Source organism: Oryctolagus cuniculus, chromosome 2, assembly GCF_964237555.1.
Source record: "Oryctolagus cuniculus chromosome 2, mOryCun1.1, whole genome shotgun sequence".
Lineage (NCBI taxonomy): Eukaryota > Metazoa > Chordata > Mammalia > Lagomorpha > Leporidae > Oryctolagus > Oryctolagus cuniculus.
Genome location: NC_091433.1, coordinates 25,603,043 through 25,628,964, shown reverse-complemented (window position 1 = coordinate 25,628,964; position 25,922 = coordinate 25,603,043). Strand labels below are relative to the sequence as shown.

Below are 25,922 nucleotides of genomic sequence, written 5' to 3'. Positions count from 1 at the left end.
CTCTGATGAGAAACATCAACTGGTATTTCAGTCATTACCTTCCTCACTGCCATCCCTGTTTATCATGCACAGTTTCAGTAAGTAAAAACACGAATATCATATAGTCACCCAACTAATTCACATCTCTTGAATCTCTTCAATTTTATTCCACTATCCAGAGATCAAGACGATCACTTCATTTCATAGCGTCTATCTACTGTGCTCTTCAGGTTACTCAGGTTATTTTCCTAGTATATAGTGTTCACCTTAATCTCAGTCTGGCCATCTCCTACTTGCATTCAAAGTCTATTCCAGAGGCCATGACTTTACAAAATAAATTCAGAGTTTCCTGGCAAAGTTCATAATTTCCTATCTTAATTTCTTATTCTGCTTAGCTCAATAGCACTGTTCCTTCTTTTTCATCTAATTATTACTTTCTACATTTTAGAAGTTGGTATCTATTTGCCTAAACCTCCACCAAAGAAAGGAAACATGGGGTACTTAATGTTTTTTTTTTTTTCCTTTTCCACCCTCTAACAAAAAAAAAGGACGGCAAAAACGGATCATTTGTGTAGTCTCTGGACTTTCTTTATTAAGTGTTATTTTCAAATGTTTGATTATAAATTTATAATTCAACATTTTATCCCCTCCAACATTCTAAGCTAATGTGGAACTGTACTGAGAAAATCACTGAATACTTTCTGCATTATTTTAGGGAAAAAATTTTGTGCGGAGATATGTCTCTTGGACAACAAGGTCTAAACCCATTGAGCAATTTTATTTTTGTGTAATTTATCTCTATATTTAAATGTAAAGCAGATTTTCCCTTAATTATGTTCTCAAGATTTGAACATACTCACCCCCAGTTTTATAAATTTACCTTTTACCTGCTGAATGAATATTTGCAATTCTACCCTCCACACTTCTTTGTTCTCAATAATATTAGCTATAGTTTAAACTGTAAATATTTCAGAACACATTTCCAATAATAAAAGCTTTCTAAAAGCTCACAGAATATCATCTAACCTGGGGATGAAATTATTACAGATTAACTTTAATGTCAAAAAATTCTTTCCATATATAATTCATATTATTGTTTATATAATTTTTAAAATAAAGAGAGGCCATTGTAAATCATATAATTTATTTATATATAATTTATTATATATAATATATATTTATATATAATTTATTTAATGTATTTAGTATTCTTCTTCAACAACTTAATATCATTCTCTACCTGGTAAATTTTCCATGAAATCACCTACACAGAAATAATGCAAAGCTTTCAAAAAGGCGGTTGCTTTTAATTGCATCAGGTGGACAAAACAAAACCAAAACAGAAAAAGAAGAAAACAGTAACTAGGTTGTGTCTAAATCACCATGTTTAGAGTCCACTGATTTTATTGCTGTGCCTCTTGGCAATTAGTATCCCCTTTAGCTTTATTCACCAGATAGGATAAATGAACAGTTTTCTTAAGTCTGGCTAAATCATTATCATTACTGAAAACAAGAAAATAATTTAAACACTGAAATTTAGAATATACGATTTCAAAAGATGCATTTAATTTAAAACAAGTTTCTTTTGTATAAAAATGCAAGGGCCAAATTCTGACTCCAAAGCTATAGTTTCATCAATTGCCCTAAGTCCGGCTATCCACCAATATTATAAAAAAAACAATGGTGATGTCCCGATTCATCTACTATACTGTTAAAAGAAAACTGAATTTTCTCAGTTTCCAACAAAGTAAAAAGATATTACATATATCTGCCACATTTCTACGGTTTCTTGGGGATCTCACATTTCCTCCAACAGTAGCAGGTCCCAAGATGCTCTTAAAAGGCCTGAGCAGGTGTGCTAAACTAACAAAGTCTCTTGGAGGGACTGAGAAGCAGTTTTCCTCTCTCCTCTGTTTGGCTTTGTCTCAAAGCCTTTTCTTCACGAAAGATCTACTGATTCTATCCAAGCTGAAAAATGTGCCCACCCACAGGAATTCACATTCTTTTCTTTCTAGTATGGCTGCTGTGTCAGTTGTTAATCTACCTGAAGAACCTAACAAATGATGCCATACACAGAGATTTTGCTCTTAATTGGAACTACCAAAGTAAGATGGACAACTTAGTTTCTCCGTTTCATCACGTAATGCGCTTTGGCTTTGATTACATAGGTGGGATGAAGACTCTCTGGTGCTTTTAGAAAACTTAGATGATAAGAAAAATCATGTACCACAAGGAAACAAATAGAAAGGTCTGAAGAAAAGCATTGAAGTTCACTGTGAAGTGGAGAATCAGGCAGATGATAGGTAGAAACACAGATAGATGAGAGACAGGATACACAAATGATACAAGAATTTTCAAATAATTATATAATGAATTAAATGTACATTATTAACACTGTGTGAGGCAGAATAATGGTCACCTAAAGATGCTTACATCTTAATTCTAGGAATCTGGCAAGAGATGAAAACAGCAGATCATCTGATCTTGAGATGGGGAGGGTACCCTGGTTAGTCTGTCCATGTGGACTCATTGTTACCAGGGTCCTCATAAGTGCATCAGAGAGGCAGAGAAAGAGAGTCATGGAGAGAATTAGTGTTACAAGTAGTTGAGCAAAGAAAAAGGACTCTCCCTTCCAGCCTCAAAAAGAAATGCAGCTTTCCAATACCTTGATTTTAGCCCAGTGGCATCCACTTTGGACTTCTGACCTCTCAAACTGTAAGAAAATAGATTAGTGTTGTGGTAAGCCACTAAGATTTTAGGAATTTATTACAGCAGCAATATAAATGTACATATACCTGTCTCATTGTTTCTCTTAAAATTGCAGAATTTTTCTTTTGTATAAACTCTGCATCAATGCTGAACCATAGAAATAGAATACAAATCACACATAAGAGGCCCAAACATAATTTTAAAATGTCTTTGTAGCCATATTTAGAAAATAAGAGGAAACAAGTGACATTCTCTAATGCATTCTATTCAACCTTATACAAAATATAATCCTATCAATATATAATAAATACAAAATAATTATTAATATAGTTTACATTCCTTTTCTTAGTACTAAATCTGGTGTGTTTGTTACATTTACAACACATCTCAATTAGGACTAGTCACATTTCAGCTGCTCAATTATTACAACTGGCTCACGGATATCTATTAGCACAGAGCCATATTGAGATGTTGCAGCTTTCTAAAGTCCATTTTGGTGATGGTGTTGAATGTATCTACTGAGTTTAAAAAACTATATTTTAGGATTAAATGCTTTTAATAAAAGATAGCAATCTCCTTATGTATCTTGAGAGTATAAAGATTTCAACTTTCATTGAGGTTTCGACTTTCATAGAACACAGATAATCCAAATTTGAATACACAAATTTATTAAAGTTATTTAGTTCAAATGTTAATAAGACCATCTAAATAACTGAATTATGCTTAAATAACTAAGTGAAAATTTGTGGTATTTAAATTTTTCACGCTCTTAGGAGGGCATCTTAGAAAGCTGATCTTTGGGTTTCAAACATACTTTTTTTATTAGCTACTATGTTTCCAAATTTGAACTTCTCGTTTCCTACTCTGTTTTGACTCTTTAGATCTAGAAATCAAATTTTTATCATATGAAACAAAGAAAAAAAACAAACTGGTTCCTTTTCAGCTGTTTCTGAATGACTGCTCATTCATATCACAGCAGAGCAGTCACAGAGCTGTTACGGTGTTCACCTGGAAATACGGCATTGCAGGTGAGAACATGGGTCCTTCGAGGCAAGTTTTCCCAGGGCCAACTAAACTCTACAGTTTTCCAATTCTTCCAAATTGGGAAAATTTTTATAAAAGCAAGAATCCAAAGATTGTTAAGATGTTAAACACTCTTAATCATAATAGTAGATTATAAGAATCAATAGTCCTGAGGGTTTTAGGTAGTAGGATTTCCCTCATCATGCTTGATTTTTTTTAACAGAGCTGATGCTTTAACTAGAATCTTAAATAACCGTGTCGATACCCTAAAATATCCAAAAGGCCATGCAGTACGCATTCTATTAAATAGAACCAACCTAGCATTCTTCCCCCCCCCCCCCCCCGGTTTCCCAGTTTATACATTTGGAGATACTGTAAACTGTGAATGCACACATCCACAGACTGACCTTGTTCTAAACAATCGGTGGGTATTACTATTGTTTTAAAAAATGCATATCCAAAACTTCTATTAAATTTACAATTCACTAACATTCCAACCCCAAGATTTTTTTGGAGAGGGGATTGTGGTTATCTGACTAAAAATTAAGTTAAAGGTTTTCTTCAAAATACTTAATATATTTCCTTTTCAGTAAAAACTAATAAAAAACCTACATGTTTGTTTCTTCTCAGAACTTTAACTGGCTTTTTGTTATTAACACCTGAATACATAGTGTACCTGCTAACAAAATATAACAAAGCTGATTTTTAACAATTACCTATGCTTCCACTAGAGCAGGTTTCCCTACAATTAGAAGAGTACTATACTTTATGAACAATATTACTTATCATAATGACCAGTTTCATAGAATATTACCATTTTGATAGTTCCTTCTTTATATATTTAATTTTATGTTATGGATGCAATAGGCCATTGAGAACTATGACTTTTCTTAGAAAGGAAACTATATTAATCACATTTGAAAGTTTCTGAACATCTTAGAGGTACTTCAAAGAAATTGTCAAGTACAATAGGTCAAGGACAGTTGAGTCTGTGGGAAATGCAGAAACTAGCACTGGAGAAGCCACAGGCCTGCATGCACCCCAGGTCTGCTAACTTTACAGACAGCACGTGTCAGATGAAGTGAGTATTCCTGGAAGTTCTCAGTGGCAATTTGATATTGATGGGGTGAGGGTGGGGGATTCATTAAAAAGGAATGGGAGAGGCCGGCACCGCGGCTCACTAGGCTAATCCTCCACCTGCGACACCAGCACTCGGGTTCTAGTCCCGGTTGGGGCGCCAGATTCTGTCCCCGTTGTTCCTCTTTCAGTCCAGCTCTCTGCTGTGGCCCAGGAAGGTAGTGGAGGATGGCCCAAGTGCTTGGGCCCTGCACCCACATGAGAGACCAGGAGGAAGCACCTGGCTCCTGGCTTCCTTCGGATCAGCACAGCATGCCAGCTGTAGCCGCCATTTGGGGGGTTAATCAATGGAAGGAAGACCTTTCTCCTCTCTCTCTCACTGTCTAACTCTGCCTGTAAAAAAAAAAAAAAAAAAAAAAAGAATGGGAGAGTCACCCTCACTGGTTATTAATTTCACGAACAGTAGTTGGAGGCAAGGAATTAAAAACTTGTTATGTATAATGCAGCATTAGTCTTTTTGTACTTTTTTTTGGCATCCCAGTGGTAACATTAGCATCCCCTTTGACTGATTAATGTGATTATCAGATCACAGAGAAAGTTCTCTGAAATTATGAGGACATTCCCAAAGTTTGGCTCTGGTAAAAGAATTAGTTGCATCTGAAACCAATAGGAACATGGCTTGACAGTTTTACTAACAAAAGTAAAAACTAGAAGCTTAAGTGGAAGCACAATTGCATATTTATTTTCCCCTCCTTGATGCAGTTCTTAAACATTTGAAACCAATATCCATCTCCCAACCTGTATACTTAGGTTGTTATACTGAAGTTCCCTACAGCATCACCCTGTATCTGTACAGAGTAAGCATTTAACCACACTAGCATTATTTACACTCAGCTGAATTGGGAATTTTACACTTTTGGCTACAATAAAGAAAAAAATGTTCCTTTGAAGAACCTGTTGCATTCATAAGACTTATATTAAGAATTAAGATTTGATACCTGCTGTCACCTACTTAACAAACATTGCGAGGCAAAGCATGCTTTATGTTACCAACTTATTCAATCTTTACCACAATTCTACAGGATTTAAAGCATCACTAACCCTAATTATACACAAGGAAATGAAAGGCTTTAAACATCATTCAAGTAGTCCTAGAACTCTAACTTGATCTCTTGTTTGACTCCAAAATCATTGTTCTAACTATCATATAAAACAAGTTTTAAGGACAGCTCAATGATTTAATAATTGCATGAAATCTATTCATATATATCTATTGGAATTCTACTTAAAAAGGAAAACTGCATGCATATGTAATATATTTATATATATTTATAAATTACGTATGTATTATATATTTATATTCTATTTATTATAGTTTAAAGTATATAAAATATTAATTTTCAAAATATTTTAATTATATTCAGTGAGGAAAGAAGTTAAAAACACAGGAAACTAAGATACACAATATGAAATTATCAAAAAGAATACTGAATGTCCCAAAGAATGATCATCAGTTTTATTCTTTGATATCTATTTCAAATGCTAAATTGAGAACATTTAACTTTTGCTTTTCAAAGTTAAATGAGAACATGACAATCTTAATCAGCACTGTCCAGTTTGATAACCACCAGCCAAATGTGGATATTTAAATGTAAATTAAGATTAATTGCAATCTTTAAGAATCCAATTCCTTAGTCACAGGAATGTGAACTAAATGGAACTAAGGCCTAAGTGTCCCTTTTATCAAAGATGTTCCACTTTCCTTATTTTCCCATGTAAAGTTTCTGTCCTCTTTCCTCTCTTACAACTGTGCCTTGGGAAGAAGACATACTGTGTGTAATGTTCTAAACTTTCTTTTTCTTTTTTTTTTCTTTTCTCTTTCATATGATCCAGAGAACATTTTCTCTATTTAAATGAAAATGATGGTTGGTAAAATAGGAATTGACCTTAAGACTTGAATGGGGATTGGGATTCATGCATTAGCATATTTCTGAGGATATCATTTTAAGATACATTTCAGTGTTGACTTGAGTGTTTTCACATTATGGTAGAAGAGGAAGAGTTTTAAAGTAGATGATTTACAAAGCATAACACTGTAATTGAAAGAACTAGTGCAAGGTGAGATAGGGATGAAGAGATGACCAAAGCAATGAGCATACCCATCTAAAGAATCTCTTTTTAAGTGAAGATGTGATGTCTTCCTTCCTTAAGGATATCTATCTTAATTTTTTTCCTTATATAGGAAAAGGATTCTAGATAATTATTCAATACCCATTATGAAAAGAAGGGGATAGTATTATTCTTAACAATTTGCCCTGGAAACTTCTAAAAGAATTTGTGCTTATTAAATGGAATGTTGAACAAGATGGCAATTTAGATTGTGAAGTTATTGAGGCTCAGATTATACTATACCCATTTTAGCTCCTGAAAACGGTTTCAATGATAAAGACTGCCAACTTTGTCATTATTTTTAATAATACTAATGACTGTCATAATCAAAATAGCATTCTTTACCTTTAACAAGTCTGTTGAATGATATGATTTGCCCAAGACTATTTAACACAGTAATAATGCTTGATCCAAGAAAGATTGATTTCTACTATCTTTAAACGTTGTATTGAGCATAAAAACACACATACATAAACCGAAGCGACCATTTTATGAGAGAGAATTGTCTAATTTTTGGGGGGAGGAGGGGGCAATGGCTAAAAAGGACCAAAATCTTTTCTTTTCCCTTACAAATAAAATCTAAGGATATTTAAAGGAAACTTTAGCATTCTGGAAGAGCAGTCTCCGACATTATAGTTGTTATGTCAGAACCATGCATCTATTCACATATTACACACACATTACCTCACTTCTTCAAGAATGTATCACTGCATAGACTTTTCCACCACAAGTATAAAATTTGTGAATTACATGAAGAAAAAATGTAGAACAATGGTAATGCTTGATATTATTTAATTGACTAAGTTATATGCAAATTGTATAATTTTATAGAGAATCAGCCTAATAGAATTCAATATTTAATCCTTAATGTAATCTATTTTATGATTTTTTTGTATAAATTTCTATTCATCAACATTCCAACCTAGTCAATCTCAGTAATCACTTGATCTTAGGCAAAAGGCTGAGAAGTGATACTACATTCCAATATGCAATATATGTTATGGAGAACTCTTAAAAAATTGACACCATATGAATAAATTCTAATGCATTATTAAAGTCACATCTTGAGGAAAAACTTCTGATGATTCTATATATAAATATAGATCCATAGCTCCCAATCTATCCCTCTCTCTCTCTTTCTTGAAATCTTGGCATTATTTGGTGAGACAGGGGTTTCAAATAACAATACATGGAAATATACAACAAAAAATGACATTCATTCATTAGCTACTTCTCTGTGCACTTCCTCAGCTTGTTCATGCATATTTAACTCACTGGGTCTTAATTCAGGGACCTCCACAACCTTTTTTATGGGTAGGCAAGAGGACAGGTTAAAGTTCACAGGGGTGCTGTGCCACATTTAGATAAGTAGTGCCCATTCTTTTAGTACCTGTAGTTCCTTGGAATGGTGCAGCACCTGCAAAAGGTTAATGAGCATAGAGACTTTCAGGCATAAAGCAAATTACAGACAGACACTACACAGACATTTCATTGATAAACAGACAAGCAACATGCACGCTGCAGGCACACTACAGGTGGCAGATATTACTGCAGCTCCACCATTGGGATATCTGGCAGACTAAAGACATACTGGTGAGATATATATGTTTGGTGAGATATCATTCTCAGGTACTTTTTAAACAGAGAGAGAGAAAATTGTTTTCAATAGTCTTAGGTGTACCTATCTTAGCTTGATTTACAACCAGACATTTCTGCCATCCTTGTTATTGCAAGTCATTAGGAATCTTCAACTTTATCAAATAAATCAGATAATGAAAGAAAGAATTTATTCATTTTTAAGAAAAATTGCTGCACTTCTTTACAAAAAGTACTGAATTTGCAATTCAGGCACCTTGCCTTTACCATATTAAACATTTTTTAACTGCTAAAAATAAATTGTGCTATATCATCTGCAATAAATATTTTAAATAGATTTGAACTCTGATCTACTGAAAAGTAAATTAAGGGCTTTTTGAGGAACTCACAATTTAAAAGAATAAATCAAGCTGTCAGGTTTTCAAAAAAATTGTAAATTATTTTCCTTCAAATTGCATTTATTGCTCTGTGAGAATCATCAAGCATTAATGTCCATGCATTAATTCTACCATCATTGCAGAGGGCCTGCAGAGAAAGAGTTCTTCCATTCCCAGTTTCATTTTTAAAACAATCTCTTGCTAATTTTGTTGCACTCAACACTAATACAGAAGTAATCAAATTAGCATTAGCGGTTCACTTTATAAACTTCAATTTGTATTGCTACAACATCAAAGTAAAATATTTGCATATCAAAAGTAAAAGAGGTGGGATTTAAATTAATTTTGTGTCAAACAAAACTAACTAGGCCTTGATGGTAACTTAAATGATAAATAGTTCACAAATATAGAAACGGAATATATTTGTTTCTTTTTAAAAAAATCCCAAGGCCTGTGTACTAAATGCTAATGAAATATGAATATTAGAAAAAGAATGGAATATGACAGTGCATATGGAAAATGTTAGGTTTCTCATAAACTGAGAACTCTTGCTTAAATTTAATTCAGACTGTAGTGTGCATAACTGTTTATAACTAAGAGCATGTAGTTGATGATTCTATCTATCCATCTATGAAACATATTACAATATTCTGCATCTAATTATTCTCAGTAATTCATCATGTAGAGAAATGTAGTGGAATTCATACATCTGTGGGCATAAACATTCCAAAAATGCATCCCCCATTTTTTATCACATGCTACTACTAGGCAGTTTCTATCTGTCTACTGCATTGGCTAATGTTTTAATATTCCTTTCTTATGTGGCGATTCATATCTCCAAACAGAGTGAAAAACACAATTTTTATGAATGGGTAGTTTAATGTAACTCAGGTTTCTGTGCTTTCCAGGAAATAGCATATTTTCATAGATGCAACTCTGGCCTTTAAAATAATTTACATTCCTGCTTAGCTCAGTCTCATCCTGACAGTGACCTAGTGAGTGAGCACCTTTGCAGCAGAAAATACTTACTCCAAACTAAATATCCCTTAACGTACCTAAAGCGTTCTTTCCTGCTTTGCATGTACTCCTGGACTATCCTAATGAGAGAAGTATTTCTTAGGACTCATAAGTAAGTGAACATGATTGAGATTTTAGTTTATTGTTTCATATTCTAACTAATATCTAAATAAAACATATTCCTATGCTTTAAGATAATTCTAAAAATGTATAATAATTAAATGTATTCAAGTACATATTTTTAATACTGGGTATCTAGAAAATAAATGTTACTTAATAAGTCATTTTCACAATTTAAACTTGTGCAACAGAATTCAAGAATTGCTAACGACAAAATTTCCCATTGAACACTATCAACAGTATCCACCACATTGTGTAGCTGTTAAATGGGGCTCGAACTAATTTGACATTCCTACTTGGAAGTTTGGAGGCATCAGCTAGTTGTCCTTTCAGGAAAGACTCACCAGGAACAGGTAAAGAAGAAAGAAAACGAAAAGATTTTCAGATAGAAACCTGGGATACAACAGATATGGACAGTTACTTTTTTCTTACTTTGTTACTCTGGTGATCTGTAAGTTAATTACATGACATTAAAAGAAGGTGAGAAGGAAAAATGAGAGCTACGTTCATGTTTTAATGAAAGGGTTCTCACACTCGGGATAAGTTTTGTGTGTGTTGCAGTTTACTTTTCCCTATGCGAGGGAAAAGAGAAAGATTTTGGAATACAATTGCAGAAAAACATTGATGAGATTTCTCCATCATAAAATATAAAGGAATGTACTGGGCAAAGATCCAGTTTCTCTAATCTACAACCTATGAAAATTGTTATTGCCATGTAGGTATGAAATATCACAATGTACTTTAGAATGTTATGCTCAGATATAAAGGTATTTGCTATGTATTCTCACTATATTACCATATTGAAAATTTAAATAAGAAAAATGAATTGCAGAATGATCACCTTTGTCGTTCAACCATTTCTTCATAATGATGTTATAGGAAAATCAGAATGGGAGGGCACATGAAATAGTGATTATGTGTATATATATCAATATAAATATATATATATAAACACAAATTTTGCTTTGTAGATTTGCTGCAATATCTGTATCACAGTGAATCATTTGATGATCTACAATAGAAATGATTTTTTGTTTGTTTGCTTTGAATGCTTTAAGAAAGGCTTTTATGAGCACAAACCATCTTCATGGGAGATAACAATAATTCTACTCTCAGTGGAACAAAATTAACTTTTAAAAGAAGACTAAAAATGACCTGTTGGGAAGATAGGGCAGATAGCTGAATATTAATGTAATCAGTAGCTGTCATTCAGCATGCAAGGTGGAATCAACTGCAGGTCAAAAGAAATTGTAACTCACATGTATCAGAGTCAATCGTAGAAATAAAATTTCCACTTTGGAAGAACTCAGTATGTGGATTAGCCTTTCTTTAAGAAAAAAATAAAAGTACGCATCTCAAGTTTCTTAACTGTTCCAGGTGGATATTATATTGCTTTTCAAAGTGACCCTTACACAGACTAGACTTCAACTTTAAAAGGCCAGATTTTTATATGTATTCCTGGGTTATGAAATGATGCATCAAAACGATGATGGTTAGTTCCTGGCTTAGGGAATGGTACTGCATTTTATTTTGTTATTGTTTAAAATTAAAGAGACCACTGGGGCCATTGCTGTGGTGTGGTAGGCTAGGCCTCCGCCTGTGGTGTCGGCATTATCATATGTGCAACAGTTTGTGTCCTGGCTGCTCCTCTTCAGATCCAGCTCCATGCTAATGATCCTGGGAAGGCAGCAGAGGATGGCTCAAATGTTTGGGTCCCCACAACCATGTGGGAGGCCTGGAAGAAGCTCCTGGCTCCTGCCTTCAGATCAGCTCAGGCCCAGTCTTTGTGGCCATTTGGGTAGTGAACTAGCAGATGGAAGACCTTCCTGTCTGTCTCTCCCTCACTCTCTTTGTAACTCTACTTCTCAATTAAATAAATAAAATCTTTTTAAAAAAATTAAGTAGACCAAAAGAAATACAATTTTACAAAAGAGTAGCAGAATATTTAAGCTTATACAGTTTGAACACTTTCTTTCATTAATGAGAACACTGAAGTCCAAAGGGACAATTGTTTCCATTCAAGGCATCACATGGTGCAGCAAAGGATTAAATCAGAGCTTTACAAATTACTAGAATTGGGAAATGTGCTTATTTCAAAGTGAACATGAACAAATTGAAGGTAAAATAATTAAGAACTGTCTGATATGTATTATATTTACCTTTAACACAGTTCAGTATATTAGGAATTTTGCTGATATTTAAATGGAAATGCTAAATGTCAGAGAGACTAGAAAACTTGTCCAAGGACATGAAATTAGTAAGTTGATTGCATGGTCATCACTAAATCGCAAAGCATTCTCTTTCCTAAGTTATATTCTCTCCATTTTACCAGATGTAAAATACCTGATAAGGCCAGTTCTTTTATTTATTTATTTATTTATTTATTTATTGACAGGCAGAGTGGACAGTGAGAGAGAGACAGAGAGAAAGGTCTTCCTTTTGCCGTTGGTTCACCCTCCAATGACCGCCGCGGCCGGCGTGCTGTGGCCGGCGTGCTGCGGCCAGCGCACCGCGTTGATCCGATGGCAGGAGCCAGGTACTTATCCTGGTCTCCCATGGGGTGCAGGGCCCAAGGACTTGGGCCATCCTCCACTGCACTCCCTGGCCACAGCAGAGAGTTGGCCTGGAAGAGGGGCAACCGGGACAGAATCCAGCGCCCCGACCAGGACTAGAACCCGGTGTGCCGGCGCCGCAAGGCGGAGGATTAGCCTAGTGAGCTGCAGCACCGGCTAAGGCCAGTTCTATAACCAACCTCGTCTAGAGTAAGATTTGTTGAAATAATGAAAATGATGATCTGTAATGTTTCATGCAAAGAAATCAGAATATAAATCCAATAAATAATTAGCTACGCCTGGGGATGAAAACAAAGACAAATGAAATTTCTAAGCAAGACAACATATAAAATGAAACAGAAATGTGCCTTTCCTTTCCATTAATAGTGTTACTAATCTGGCCTTCTGCCTCAGATGGCAAATGTAGCTCCCGTGGGAGGGACATTTCTATTTACAAATGTTTACATTCATCTATGGCTCAGCCTTCTTTCTCTCTTAGATGAGTGTGTTATGCCTTCCTTTTGCCACCTTCAACTTGTATTACCTTACTCCCTATAGAATTCTTTGTATTTAACATGGAAATTTTATTGTTATACCATCAAACTCCAAAAAGTGAATGGGAAAATGGAATTAAAAGGCAAGTTTTATTTGAGTGGAAAAAAAAAAAGAGAGAGAGAGCAAGAAATCCATACGTAGTTCTCTGGTAATTTCATTACCATGAAATTTTTGAAGACCTCTTTTGGAAATAACAAACTGTTTTCCTTTAAGTGATGATTCTTAAGGACGTACAAATGAATTTTTGGAATTACACTATGGAAGGTAATTTTCTCCTGGATATAATTCTAGCCATAAAATTTGACTATCTTGATATTATGTTAGTATCCATAGTACTATGTTCTGTTGGTTTAAAAAAAAAAAACAAACTGAATTCTGTGTGTGTGTGTGTGTGTGTGTGTGGTAGGTGAGGCATTAATCATCGTCTACTAGTAATCTTTTTTTTTTTTTTTTTTAACAGGCAGAGTGGACAGTGAGAGAGAGAGACAGAGAGAAAGGTCTTCCTTTGCCGTTGGTTCACCCTCCAATGGCCACCATGGCCGGCACACCGTGGCCAGCGCACCGCGCTGATCCGATGGCAGGAGCCAGGTACTTCTCCTGGTCTCCCATGGGGTGCAGGGCACAAGGACTTGGGCCATCCTCCACTGCACTCCCTGGCCACAGCAGAGAGTTGGCCTGGAAGAGGGGCAACCGGGATAGAATCCGGCGCCCCGACTGGGACTAGAACCCGGTGTGCCAGCGCCGCAAGGCAGAGGATTAGCCTAGTGAGCCGCAGCGCCGGCTGCTACTAGTAATCTTAATATCTTGGTCTTTTTGAGCCTGTTGCAAAGACTTACAATATTACTGAGTCCAGTTCCTTTAGATTTATATATTATGAAATGGAAGACCTGAAAAGCAAAATTGGCTGGGGAAACAAAGTTACCAAGACCACATCTAGCACTGTTAATTCAGTGCTCTCTCTGTATGTCTTCAAAATATCTGTGGTGAACAAATACTCTTCTGAACAAAATTCCAAAATGAAAATAAAGATGAAATATGAAGGCCAGGTCTTTTACCCAAGAATGTCATTTTGAAGCTTTTCTGTTTCAGTACCCTACTGATGAAGCAAGATTTTATATTAAAATGAATATTTCTACATGTTAACCCCACCAATCTGCTCATTTCTACTCCCTCCAGCAATGATGTAATGGTTACTTTAATTAACTGTGTTAACACAGTTGAACCTAAGATGTGTTTTACTGTTTCTCTTAATTCCCAGCTCTGTAAGCAACAAACAGTTTTTTTTTTAAACCAACAGAACATAGTACTATGGATACTAACATAATATCAAGAAACCTCAATATATAAAGTCTTGGAATTTACTACAGAAAAATGTGGAATGCTTTCTGTTAAATCCACAGAATGAATTTCTTCGACTCAGTGGTGTGGGACACGATAGCAGTATTGAATGTCAACAGACAAACAGAAATATACTGTTACAATGCTATTATTAGTATTTATAGCAGCTCTAGTGCTCTTGATAAATGAAGTCACATTAATTAGTTTCAGAATCTTATTCTCACTTTGGCATATCCACTAGCAATTTTGAACAAGCAATTAAAATATTTCAAAATGTCACTTATGTTTCCATTCTACAAGAAATGCATACTGATTATGGAAAATTTATTTGTGCCAAGCCACAGATAGCCAGAATCAGAAACATGTTAACATTTTTAAGGGTTAAGAAATCTCTCATATACTGCTGGTGATGATATTAGATGAAAAAAATAAAGCTAGCAGTGATTATGCAAAACAAACTACACTATTTTTTCTGAGTATGAAATATTTACGATCAAAATTTTTTTTTTAATTTTTAGGTTCAACCCTGGTGTATTTGTTTTCTCTTTATTTGGAAAATGTAAATTCAATGAGGATTTTGGGTTGCAATCAGTGAAAGCAGACAACTTTTTTGACATATCCTAACTTAAGTTAGCTTTTTAACAGACAATAGCATAGTTGATTTGAAAGTTCGATGCTAATCCATGTGCTGCTTTTAAACAGACCAACCTCCACTTAAAATTCAGGAGGTTGAGTTTCACCTTTGTTCAAAGACTACCAGAAACCCTTTAGTTCATTGTTAGCACTACAGTCTCCAAAAAGCTCTTGGGAAACAAAAAGCTCTTGGGAAACACATGTTATGAAAAATAAATGTTTGGATTTCAAAAATTTTAGGCACTACAATAGACTTTTAATTTAATATTCCACAAATTTTTGAAGTAACCTCACATAGTTTAAAATAAAATCATTACTGTTTGTCAAACAGAAATAGAAATACACTTTAGATTACATAGATGAAGATACAAATACACATATACATGTAGATAACAGGTGTAGGGGTGTGTGTGTCTGTGTGAATAATAATCCAGATAATATTTTTCCCCAAACTGTTTGGCTCATGTAAGTCTAACTTGTTGTCTTAAGCAGAAGTAGAGATCAAAGTTAAGCTACAAAAGGAGCTTTGAGGCTACTTCCTTGATCCTAGCAAAAAGCTAGTGATGTCTGTATAAGAGCAGACAAACGTTGTCAATCACTTCCCTATAAGTGATAATTGAATTTTGCAGAATATGTGGTCAGACCCAAATGCAGTTACTGTTTAATGCTTACCACATTGAAATGTTTTCTCTCAAATCTTTAAATCCCCTCCAAAATCAGTAACAGAAAATTTCTAAATCGTTTCTCTCGGCAACATTATCCTTTGCCATCAGAAATAGATTCAAACACTTCTCATGTCCTGGTGATGTGAAAAATAGGAAAGGAGACAACACAAGGAAACGAATGGAAGAAGTTACTACTAAACGTGATGTCAGTAAAGCAGCTGAAAAAGAATTCAGAAATTCTCAGGTTCCCTATGCCATCTTACATATAATGTAGCAGGTCAGCCATATTACACAATGGTTTAAAGGTTGTTTTGTTAATTATTTTGAAAAGGAAGCTATGAAATAGTTTCTCACATTTGGAATTCTAGAAAGAAAGTATTACTTTTGGCCTGAGGAGCAAACCTTGGATGGCACCAAAAGTCTACCTTCTATGGGGGAAAGTAGTGACGACTCTCCTTAGAAGATCAATGTGGCATAAGCAGACCAAGCAGGAAAAGCAGGAAGCAATGGAGAAGTGGGCAGAGACTAGAAGAGAAGACACAGGTTGAAAACTTGCTGGAAATGCTTGTGAAGAACTCTCAAGGAGAGATTCCCACAAAGTGACGAAAGAGCTAGGGAGTGATTCTATGTCCCACCTTCCTTCCTCCTGGCCCCCTTTGCACCTCTGTTCCTGCAATCCTTTTTTTTTATTAATTTTAATTGACATATAAAAATTTTACACATTTTACACATATAACATGACAATCTGAAATACGAACACATAGTGGAATGTCTCGATTGAGCTGATTAACAAGTGTATTATTTTATATCATCATCATTTTTTATGGTCTTCTCTCTTAATGCTTTTCCAGGATTCGAGACAATTAGATCCCATGAACTTATGCCTCCTATCCATCTATCTGCTGTTTTCTTCTAATAGAGACCATGCAACAATGGAATAGAACTGAGCCCACCCACAGTGGTGAACAGTACTACAAAGTGTAATACATGAATTCTGATCTCTATAGTAGGCAAGAAAAATGTTATACTGACGTTATAAAAAGAAAAAGTCATTGATATATAACACAAGTATTTTCAAAGAAGAGAAACACTGGCTTGAGAAACACTGGCTTGAGAAGACCTCCTATAAGGGAGCAAGGTTAAGAAGAGGGTGAGGCAAATTAATTCTTTGCTACTCTTGTATGCTGTGTTACAATACATAAACTGATACATTATATTAATTTAACAGGGTACCTTTGAAGAGCTAGTATTTTATTCAGGGATAAAAAATGGGATCTTTATTGTCTAAAATTGATTTGATTTCTAATAAAGTATTTGCTTTAACCAGACAGTTCAATATGGAAGAGTAATATTATGAAAAACTGACTTTTTTCATGTAGCTCCACAGCTTCTTGTGTTATCCATCAAACTCATTTCCCTTGAAAGTAAATCTGTCATAAATCTAGGCATCCAAGTATGAAAAGTGTTTCCAACAATAATCTACTGTCAATAAACTTAATAAAACCTTCAATTGACACAACATAATCAGTTGGCCTTAAAATACTTCATAAATGAACTACTGACCTTGGTAGTTAATGGAATTAATAGTCATCCTTAAATAGAAAATAAAATGAAGTATGGAGGAAGAGTTAATTTGACCCAAAAACTAGAGCTCTGTCTTTATTTTATTTATTTATTTATTTTTTTGACAGCCATAGTGGACAGTGAGAGAGAGAGACAGAGAGAAAAGTCTTCCTTTGCCGTTGGTTCACCCTCCAATGGCCGCCGTGGCTGGCGCACTGCGGCCGGCGCACCGCGCTGATCCGATGGCAGGAGCCAGGTACTTCTCCTGGTCTCCCATGGGGTGCAGGGCCCAAGCACTTGGGCCATCCTCCACTGCACTCCCTGGCCACAGCAGAGAGCTGGCCTGTAAGAGGGACAACTGGGACAGACTCTGGCGCCCCAACCGGGACTAGAACCTGGTGTTCTGGCGCCGCAAGGTGGAGGATTAGCCTACTGAGCCACGGCACCGGCTCTGTCTTTATTTTTAAAAAATGCAAATACATAGAATGACAGATGAATTGATATTCTAATAGAAATTGATGTTTAGTCCATGCAAAATCAATATAAAATATATTCCTGTTTTAAGAATTATCTCTAAATTTGAAAAAAAAAATTTTAGGAATACAGAAGTAACAGTTTCAAAAGCATACATATATTAGGGGCAGTTATTGTGACACAGCAGGTTAAGCCACTGCAGGTAATGCCTGCATCCTATATTAGTGTGTCAGTTTGAGTCCCAACTGCTCTGCTTCCAATCCAACTCTGTTAATGAGCTAGGGAAGCAGCAGATGATGGCTCAAGTACTTGAGTCTCTATCACCCATGTGAGAGATCTGAATGGAATTCCTGTCTTACGGATTCTGTTGTTGCCATCATTTGGGGAGTAAACCATGGATGAAAGATCTCTTTCCCTATTTCTCCATCTCTTTCTGTCAGTCTGCCTTTCAAATAAAAAAAAAAAAACATATAAATCACTAAAAACAGATATGACTTATTTTTTCTCTCAACAGCAAATGAAGTATTTGTATCTGATTGAGCATGATATCTGATTTTCTTTGCAAGCCTGTGTTATCTCTTGGAGAAAACGCAATATAATACTGAAGTTAGAAATGATGCTTAGTATTAATTTTTGACTGCATTTCATATGTGACAGTGCCCAATGCCTAGATTAAATTGTGTCAAACAAGGAAAGCAATCTCATACTCTCCTCTAATCACTGAATATACTCTTCACAGTAAAAAGGAAAAGCAATCTGAGTTCATTGTGCCACCTTTGTTTGAATGATGATCTAGTGAGTTGCAGATTATTAAGTGTTTGAATTAGTAGTCTGATTCTTAGGAAAATGTGTTTTATAATAAGAAGCTTTAGTATACATAATCATGTTGAATACTTTAACCCCAATTTTGTATATGAAACTTGTAACACAAAAAATGATTAGTACTCTAACACCTGTTAAAGTCAGAAGTAACCTTACTTTCTAAATACAGGTAAAAAATAAATCAGAAGTCTCCTCATTCCCAGAAACTATACTAGTGATGGTCTAACAAAGGTAACAGAAATTGGAAATAACATACAGTTTTTGAGAATGTTAAAAATCAGGGTGGCAGCAATTCTCTATAATAGCAATGTCCCAATATAGTCTCAGAATGGGGGCCTGTGACTCCCTAGCAGTGAAAAAGGAAAATAAAAAAATATCAGGCCTTTAAGTTATGAAAAAAAAACCTTTCTCAAAAACCACATTAAGCAGTCTATGTGGGATGTGCATTTACTACTGAAAAATCTGGTCCAATAATTATTAAATAATATAATTTATGTTGTGCATGCTGTGACCAGCTGAGACAGAAAGAAAAAGTCATGACAGAGTCCCTGATTTTAAGGGTCTTTTAAACTAATTGGAAGTCAAAACATACCTAAGTGAAAGAACAAGTAACACTATTAGGCAATGAGAATAAAATAAAGACAGGAATTCCAGGTTATCTGATACTGCCAGTAGAGTGATATTATGAATTGAACATAATACATTTTCTATTATCAAATTATATTGAAAAAATCAAACCACTTTTGATCTATGGCTGAGATAGTCTACCATTACTGAAATTTGTAATATTGATCATCCCATTGTCTTTTCTCATCTTTAACATTTCCTTATTAGGCAAAAGGATTAATTAAATTGCATGTCAAAGGGTCACCTTCAATTTCAGGCAACATCACAATACTTTTAAAGGATCACTCATTCAGCTATCTGATGACTCACTAATCTTTTCTTACCCATGAAAACTGTTTTGAATTTGGAAAGTTCCAACTATTAGGCATGGTTTCTTTGCGATTTTGTTTGAAATTGAAATTGTTTTTATTAATATCAAGAGGCAATAATTAATTTTTCTTACTCCATTCAAGATGGACTTTGCACTGCCATCCCTTTATTTAATTTCAATGAAAACTGAGTATTATTTACTTCAGAGGGGAAAAAATCATAGTGAACTGGGACTTTTTAGCAGAATGTCCCTCCATGAATTGTGTCATCCATACATTTAGTTTAGGGTAACATTTTAATGACATTTGAGTGATATTTCTGAAATATGATCAAACATCAAGAACAACTCAGAGTACAGGAGAAAAATCACTAATCTATGATGACAGGGCTACATCAGTATATAGGCAATGTGCTCAAACCATTTTAAGGACAAAACAGCATTCACCTAAAAATGGACAGCATGAGAAAAGACAACTGTCAAGAGTTCTTAAAACATTACAAAACCTGATGAGAGGCTCTGCCAGAAATACTCAGCAGGTAGGAGAGGAGGAGAAACTGAGGATATAGGCTGCGTTATAAAGGGCCACAGTCCACTGTGAAATCTCCATGGCTCTAAATATTGAATGAGTTTACACGAATTATAAGCAGAACTCAGACAGACAGTGCACTAGGGGTGGGAGGTGGGGAGAGTGACATAGCTGCTAAGATGCCAGGTTGTGACACCTGTATCTCATATTAGAGTACCTAGGTTCAAGTCCTGGCTTTTCTCCTGATTCCAGCTTCTTGCTACTGTCCACCCTGGTAGGCAACAGGTAATGGTTCAAGTACTTGTATCCCTGCAACACACTTTGGAGAAAACAACCAGCTAATCACTTGGGCCTGACCCAGCCCCAACGGTTACAGTATCCAGGGTGTAAACTAGTGGATAGGTGATCTGTATCTATTCCCTCAACTTAAATAAATGAAAGTTTTTAAAAAGAGATGTCCATTTGACCAATTTTCCAAACTTTTCTAAATTACAAGTTACATTTTCCCTTAGAGACAGGAGACAAGCGAGGGACGAGGAGGCAAGGAGGAAGAGGAAGAAGAAAGCTCTTATTTCACACCACAGAGCGGCTTCAATTGCCGGGTGAGGCGGATGCTTCCCTGACTTCAAAGCAATGGGCTGAATGATCTGGACAATGAGTTCAAGGGGCAGAAGAAAACAGGCAGAGGGGCTTCTCAAGTCTAATATTTACTAAAATAATAATTGTAATGGGTTGGGAAGACTTAGGACCAACACAAAGATGGCACAGGGAAAAGAACATAGAGCTACCTATGAAGATGCGTGTTCTAACACTTCAAGAGGATTGAACTAAACGTTTCTAAGATGTTTTTCATGTCTACTTTACACAGAAGACTTCTAAAGGAAGATATTATTAATGCCTGCTTATTTATCAGTATTATCTATTAATGTGGACTGACATCTTTAAAATTTATCCATTTATTAAAAGAATCATATACTTTTAATGGGAATAACTATTCATAAATAAATAATGATTTGAAAACTTGCCATTACTTTGAAACTAACTAGGTACATTTTTTTTTACTAGTTATATAATTTCCAGGTAAGCTACTGATCATTTTTAATGAAACAAAACAATTCTCACTTCTTGACCTTGAAACTAAAGTGGTATATTTGTTTATTCTTATTTAACAATGACTTTTGTCCTAAATCCTGATAGGAATGTGACTAAAAATAGCCAGTGAGACTATTGTAATCAAACATGTCTTCCATATTGTTGTATTTACTGGCTTTTTAAAAATTATTTTATACTAAAAGTAGATACAGAATCTCCTCATATTATTTTAGTCTATTATTTGAGAAGTTCATATTTAGAGATTTTAGACATTAAAAATCACTTATATTGTGACTTGTATTTATTAATGAGGAAAATCCTAATTGTGAAGGGAAGGGCATTTACTAATAACTGCATACAAGGGCTACAGATTTTTTATAAGTAAGGCATATACTTACCTGAGAAGGCAGGGTTTAGCAGTTATAAAAAGGGTTGAAGGATATAATGGAACTTCCATCGGAGATTGTGGGTAGAAACCAAAGACTGTCTGGGGAACTCTGACATTCACACTTGTTTAATACACTCAAAAAGATGTGAGAGGGAGCAGGGGCCAGCTTTAAAATTCACAGACAGAAGGCACTGGAAATTTTAAAGAGTATTACCCTTTTGAACAAGGGGCATTTTTCACTGTATTTATAACATAAGTAAACAAATTTTAAGCTGTTATCAGAGTGTGGAAAGCATTCAGGAGCTAAAAGTGAATTAAAATTGGAAAAATAAACATCATCTTGCTTTGTAGAATAGAAATACCTTAACATATAAGAAAAATGGGCACAAGTAATATTTCTGAGGAGTTTCTACTACCAATCATTTGAACATTTAGTTGTCTTCCTAGGGTATAAAGGAAAACCCTGAAAATGTCAGGGTTCATTGAGCAGTGAAAGCATTCTTGTGTCAGAATGATTCACATTTTGTGAAGGAAGGGCTTCTATGATGTTGGTAGTGAAAGACAAAAGGGATTCTGATGTTTCTGTATGTATAATATTATTGATCATTTTTAGAACTTTCCGGAGTGATGCGTCCTCTCTGGGAATCTTGTTCATGGATTTTTTATAAGCCAATTTATTAATGATCTGAAATAATCAATTTTCAATGACACTGAAACCTTTCCAGGATCCTGGCAGGACAGGGCGCGTACACACACACACACACACACAGAATGAAAGGGAAACTCAGGTTGGGGTTTCAAATGGCTGCTTTGTCTCTCCCTGGGTCTCTCAGGGTTCTGTCCTCCCTTAAATCTTCGAGGACAATTGAGTAGCCTGTCATTGGAGAGAACTATAATGCATCCATTTCCTTGCCCAGACGGCTTTTCCCAGAGAAATACATTCTGTGCATCTGACTTAGGCTAAAAGGAGTGAGATAGTCAATGAGAGAAATACAAGCTAGCTAAACTAATGATATTTTCTTTTGTGGTCATTATTCATTTTTCCCAGGTTGACACTCACCCTGCCCAAAGTTGTACCTCTTTGAAAATACCCCCTGAAAATGTCATTAGAAAAGTGGTGTCCCATGGGGCTGTTCCCATATGGTGCTGGTTAGAGCCCCGGCTGCTCCACTTCTAATCCAGTTCTCTGTGAATGTGCCTAGGAAAGCAGGGGACAATGGCCCATGTGGGAAAACTGGATGAAGCTCCAGGCTCCTGGCTTCAGCCTTGCCCAGCCATGGCCATTGTGGCCCATCTGGGGATTGAACTAGCAGATGGAAGAGAACTCTCTCTCTCTCTCTCTCTCTAATTCTGCCTTTCAAATAAAATAAATAAATCTGAAAAAAAAAAAAGTGATGCCCCAGTATTTTTTAACTGGTCATTTATATTACATACAGTAAGACAACAGAATATTGGATGTTGATTTTTTTCCAAAGGCGCTTATAAAATGCTACCGTACATTCTTAATTAGTCTTGGCACTCCCGGATGTTCTGGTTAATTATCAGAAATTAGCTTGAGAGGAAAAATTAATCTTTTTACCTAGCCAACACACAACTGGTAGTTTCTAGTTAGTCAAGTCCCCAGACAGCTTCCACTGCTTATCATTATCAAGAAAAATAGGAGGATTGTGTAGTGAAACAAAGTCTCTATTATCCAATTTAGTTCGTTAAGTACCTGGCTTTAGGTTATGAAATGAAACACACCTGACTTTTTCTTTAAAGACAGTGTTCTATGCTTAATGGGAAAATATTGTCTTTATGAAGAATTTCTGTTTGCTTTTTCTTCTCCCGGTCAACTAAAGAATTATATCTAGTAATCTCAGAGAAATTCATATTTAAAGCAAAACTGTAGTTTTTAGATTTTACCTACAGATATCTGATCTTAATGGCTGCACTGAGACACAGGACAGCACGCAGGGCATGACCGCATTCAGTGTAATTCTGGAGATAACTTGGGTAATGCCGAGTCTACTCCCACTAACAGCCCTTCTTGCCATGGCTGCTTCATTAATGACTGAACAAAGGTTGGCTTTACCGAAAATCACCTCGGGTTTTCCCATCCATCTCACCACTGCATTCCTGGCACAGCGCGCCGGCTTCCGCACGGCCCGCAGCGCTCCGCTCCGGCTCCCCGGAGCGCCAGGCAACCGGCCGGGAGCCACCTGGTTTTTCTCATGAGGCCCCTCCTCCGCACCAGCGTGCTGGACTGGCCTAACACGGGCTACTTGGTAGGTTTAAGAGCTCACGGTTTTGAAGGTTCACAGACCGAGGGCGAGCGAGCGCCACCCGTCTGTCAGCGGACTGTGATGGCCGGGCCCGCCTTTACCACCAATCTCGGGAGAACCTCCTTCCCCCGGCACGCCCCATCCACCTGTGGCTTCCCACCAGGCCCACCTCTGCAACACTGATTGGACTGAGTGTCCGCCCTCAGTACCTTCCATTTAGGACTTTGGGGTTTCCCAGTCTGCACAACGTCTGGAGTTCAAACCATGACAGCACGGCCCTGTGGGCGGTCCCACGACACATCCCAGATAGAAGGGGCTTACCCGGCGGTGGACGCCGGAACCTGCCCACCAGAGGTCGGATGACAGGTCACGCTCCAGATGACCTGCCACCTGGAGCCATCCTTGCCTGAGCACATCAAAGAAACCTCACAAGCCACCAGCAGGCCTGGCACAGACGGGGCGTGGTGACTGAGGTCACAACCGGCCCATTCAGGCAGGCCCTGCAACCTGAAATAAAACCTTCCTAAATAGGCCAGCAACCTGGGGAGCTAATAATAATAATAATAATAATAATAATAATAATAAGTAAAAGAAACTCAGTTTACAAAAATGCAAGAAGTGCCATTTTTCCAGCACATGTTGTGTTGTGTATTTTTAAAAGAAAGTATCTCAATCTATTCAGTAATATTTTTCAAGAGAAAATTGAAATCTATGAAAAAAGAAAGCAATAAAGATTTCCACCCTCAAGCTCATGGAAATCTGAACGAGGATTCAACAGAATACTAACTAAGAAAAAAATAAAAATAATTAAGATTTTGATCTTTACTATGTAGCAGCTCAGGTGTACCTCGTCCCCGGTAGGGTTCTAACTTATGTTCACCTCATTCTACACACTGCCCTGCCACCACTGACATCACGTTTCTCCCAACTTTTAATGTAATCAGCAACATAAGCACTTAGATGGCTCTATTTTCCTAAGTCACAATTATTATCATTTTTGAATGTTACTAGAACAATGTGCTTAATATTCCAATATGGAAGACTTTTATTCAAAAAACAATCTCTCATCACACTCACAGTTAAACCTCTTGGTCTGGCAATCAAAGGATGTTATAATTGATTATAACACATCCATCCAACTCATCTCCCCAGAAACTCTCCAATCACCTACCAGTCTCCACTCTCTTCCTCAAACACACATCAGCATTTCTCAATCTCTGCTCATGCTCTATCTTCCCACTGTCTGAGTACATTTCATTCTCCCATATCAAAAACCTATTTACTGGAGGTGCTTCTATCATCTCTCTCAATGCCTGGAATCTTTTCCCATTGTCATTTTTGAATCTAATGCACACTTGGCTATCTAATGCAAATTCAATATGAGTCTAATCTGTGCTCAACATCCCGTTCCCATATATTTTAGGGAATTTGTTTATGAATGTTTTATTTTCTAGTCATGTCATCTTTTGCAAATTCAGCAGAGATATTTATCATTTCTTCACACTGAGTATTTAATTTACCTTCTAGGAGGTGTCTAAGAAATATTTTTAAGAATGAAGCTTCCTATAATAGAAAGAAGTAAACAGCATGTCAAGTATGGTGGTAGGGACATATTTTCCAGTAGTTCATCTGAAGATGTACCTGGATTTGTGTTGTCAAGTGAGTCCATCTCTGTCAGGTGGAGTAGGATGCAGCATAGTTGGGATGGATGAGGTGTGACTGGACTTAAATAATTACATGTCTTTTTGAATGGTATGATGCTGGGGTGTGGAATGATGCGGGTGAGGCCAGTGATTTTATGAGCAAAATAAGATCTGTGATGTGGAACTCAGTATTAGAGATAATTTGTTTGTGTTGTAGAGAACAATTACATTAAAGTGGGTTGGGCATTAAAATTGTCTCGATTACCTCATTCTTTGTGGGAGGCTCAGGCTCCCTGGAAGCTCTATTTAGTGCACTTACACCAGAAACAGACTCCAAATTATAGAGTTGGGAGAAAACTTTGCTGGATCACATTCTTCAACTTTTTATTCTTGGTGGACTGTG

The 25,922-nt window shown here is 36.1% G+C and overlaps 1 protein-coding gene across 15 annotated transcripts in view; it reads right to left on the bottom strand.

Annotated features, from left to right (window-relative positions):
* The window catches only part of PCDH7 (protocadherin 7), a 434,348-nt gene that overhangs the window by 149,322 nt on the left and 259,104 nt on the right, over window positions 1-25,922 (bottom strand). The window contains exon 3 of one of the 15 annotated variants that reach the window (XM_070069606.1): window positions 8,348-8,374. The exons of the other annotated variants lie outside the window; for them this stretch is intronic. Within the exon in view, the coding sequence (XP_069925707.1) occupies window positions 8,348-8,374 (27 nt within the window). The remainder of the gene's footprint in view (window positions 1-8,347; window positions 8,375-25,922) is intronic. 15 annotated transcript variants of the gene reach the window in all.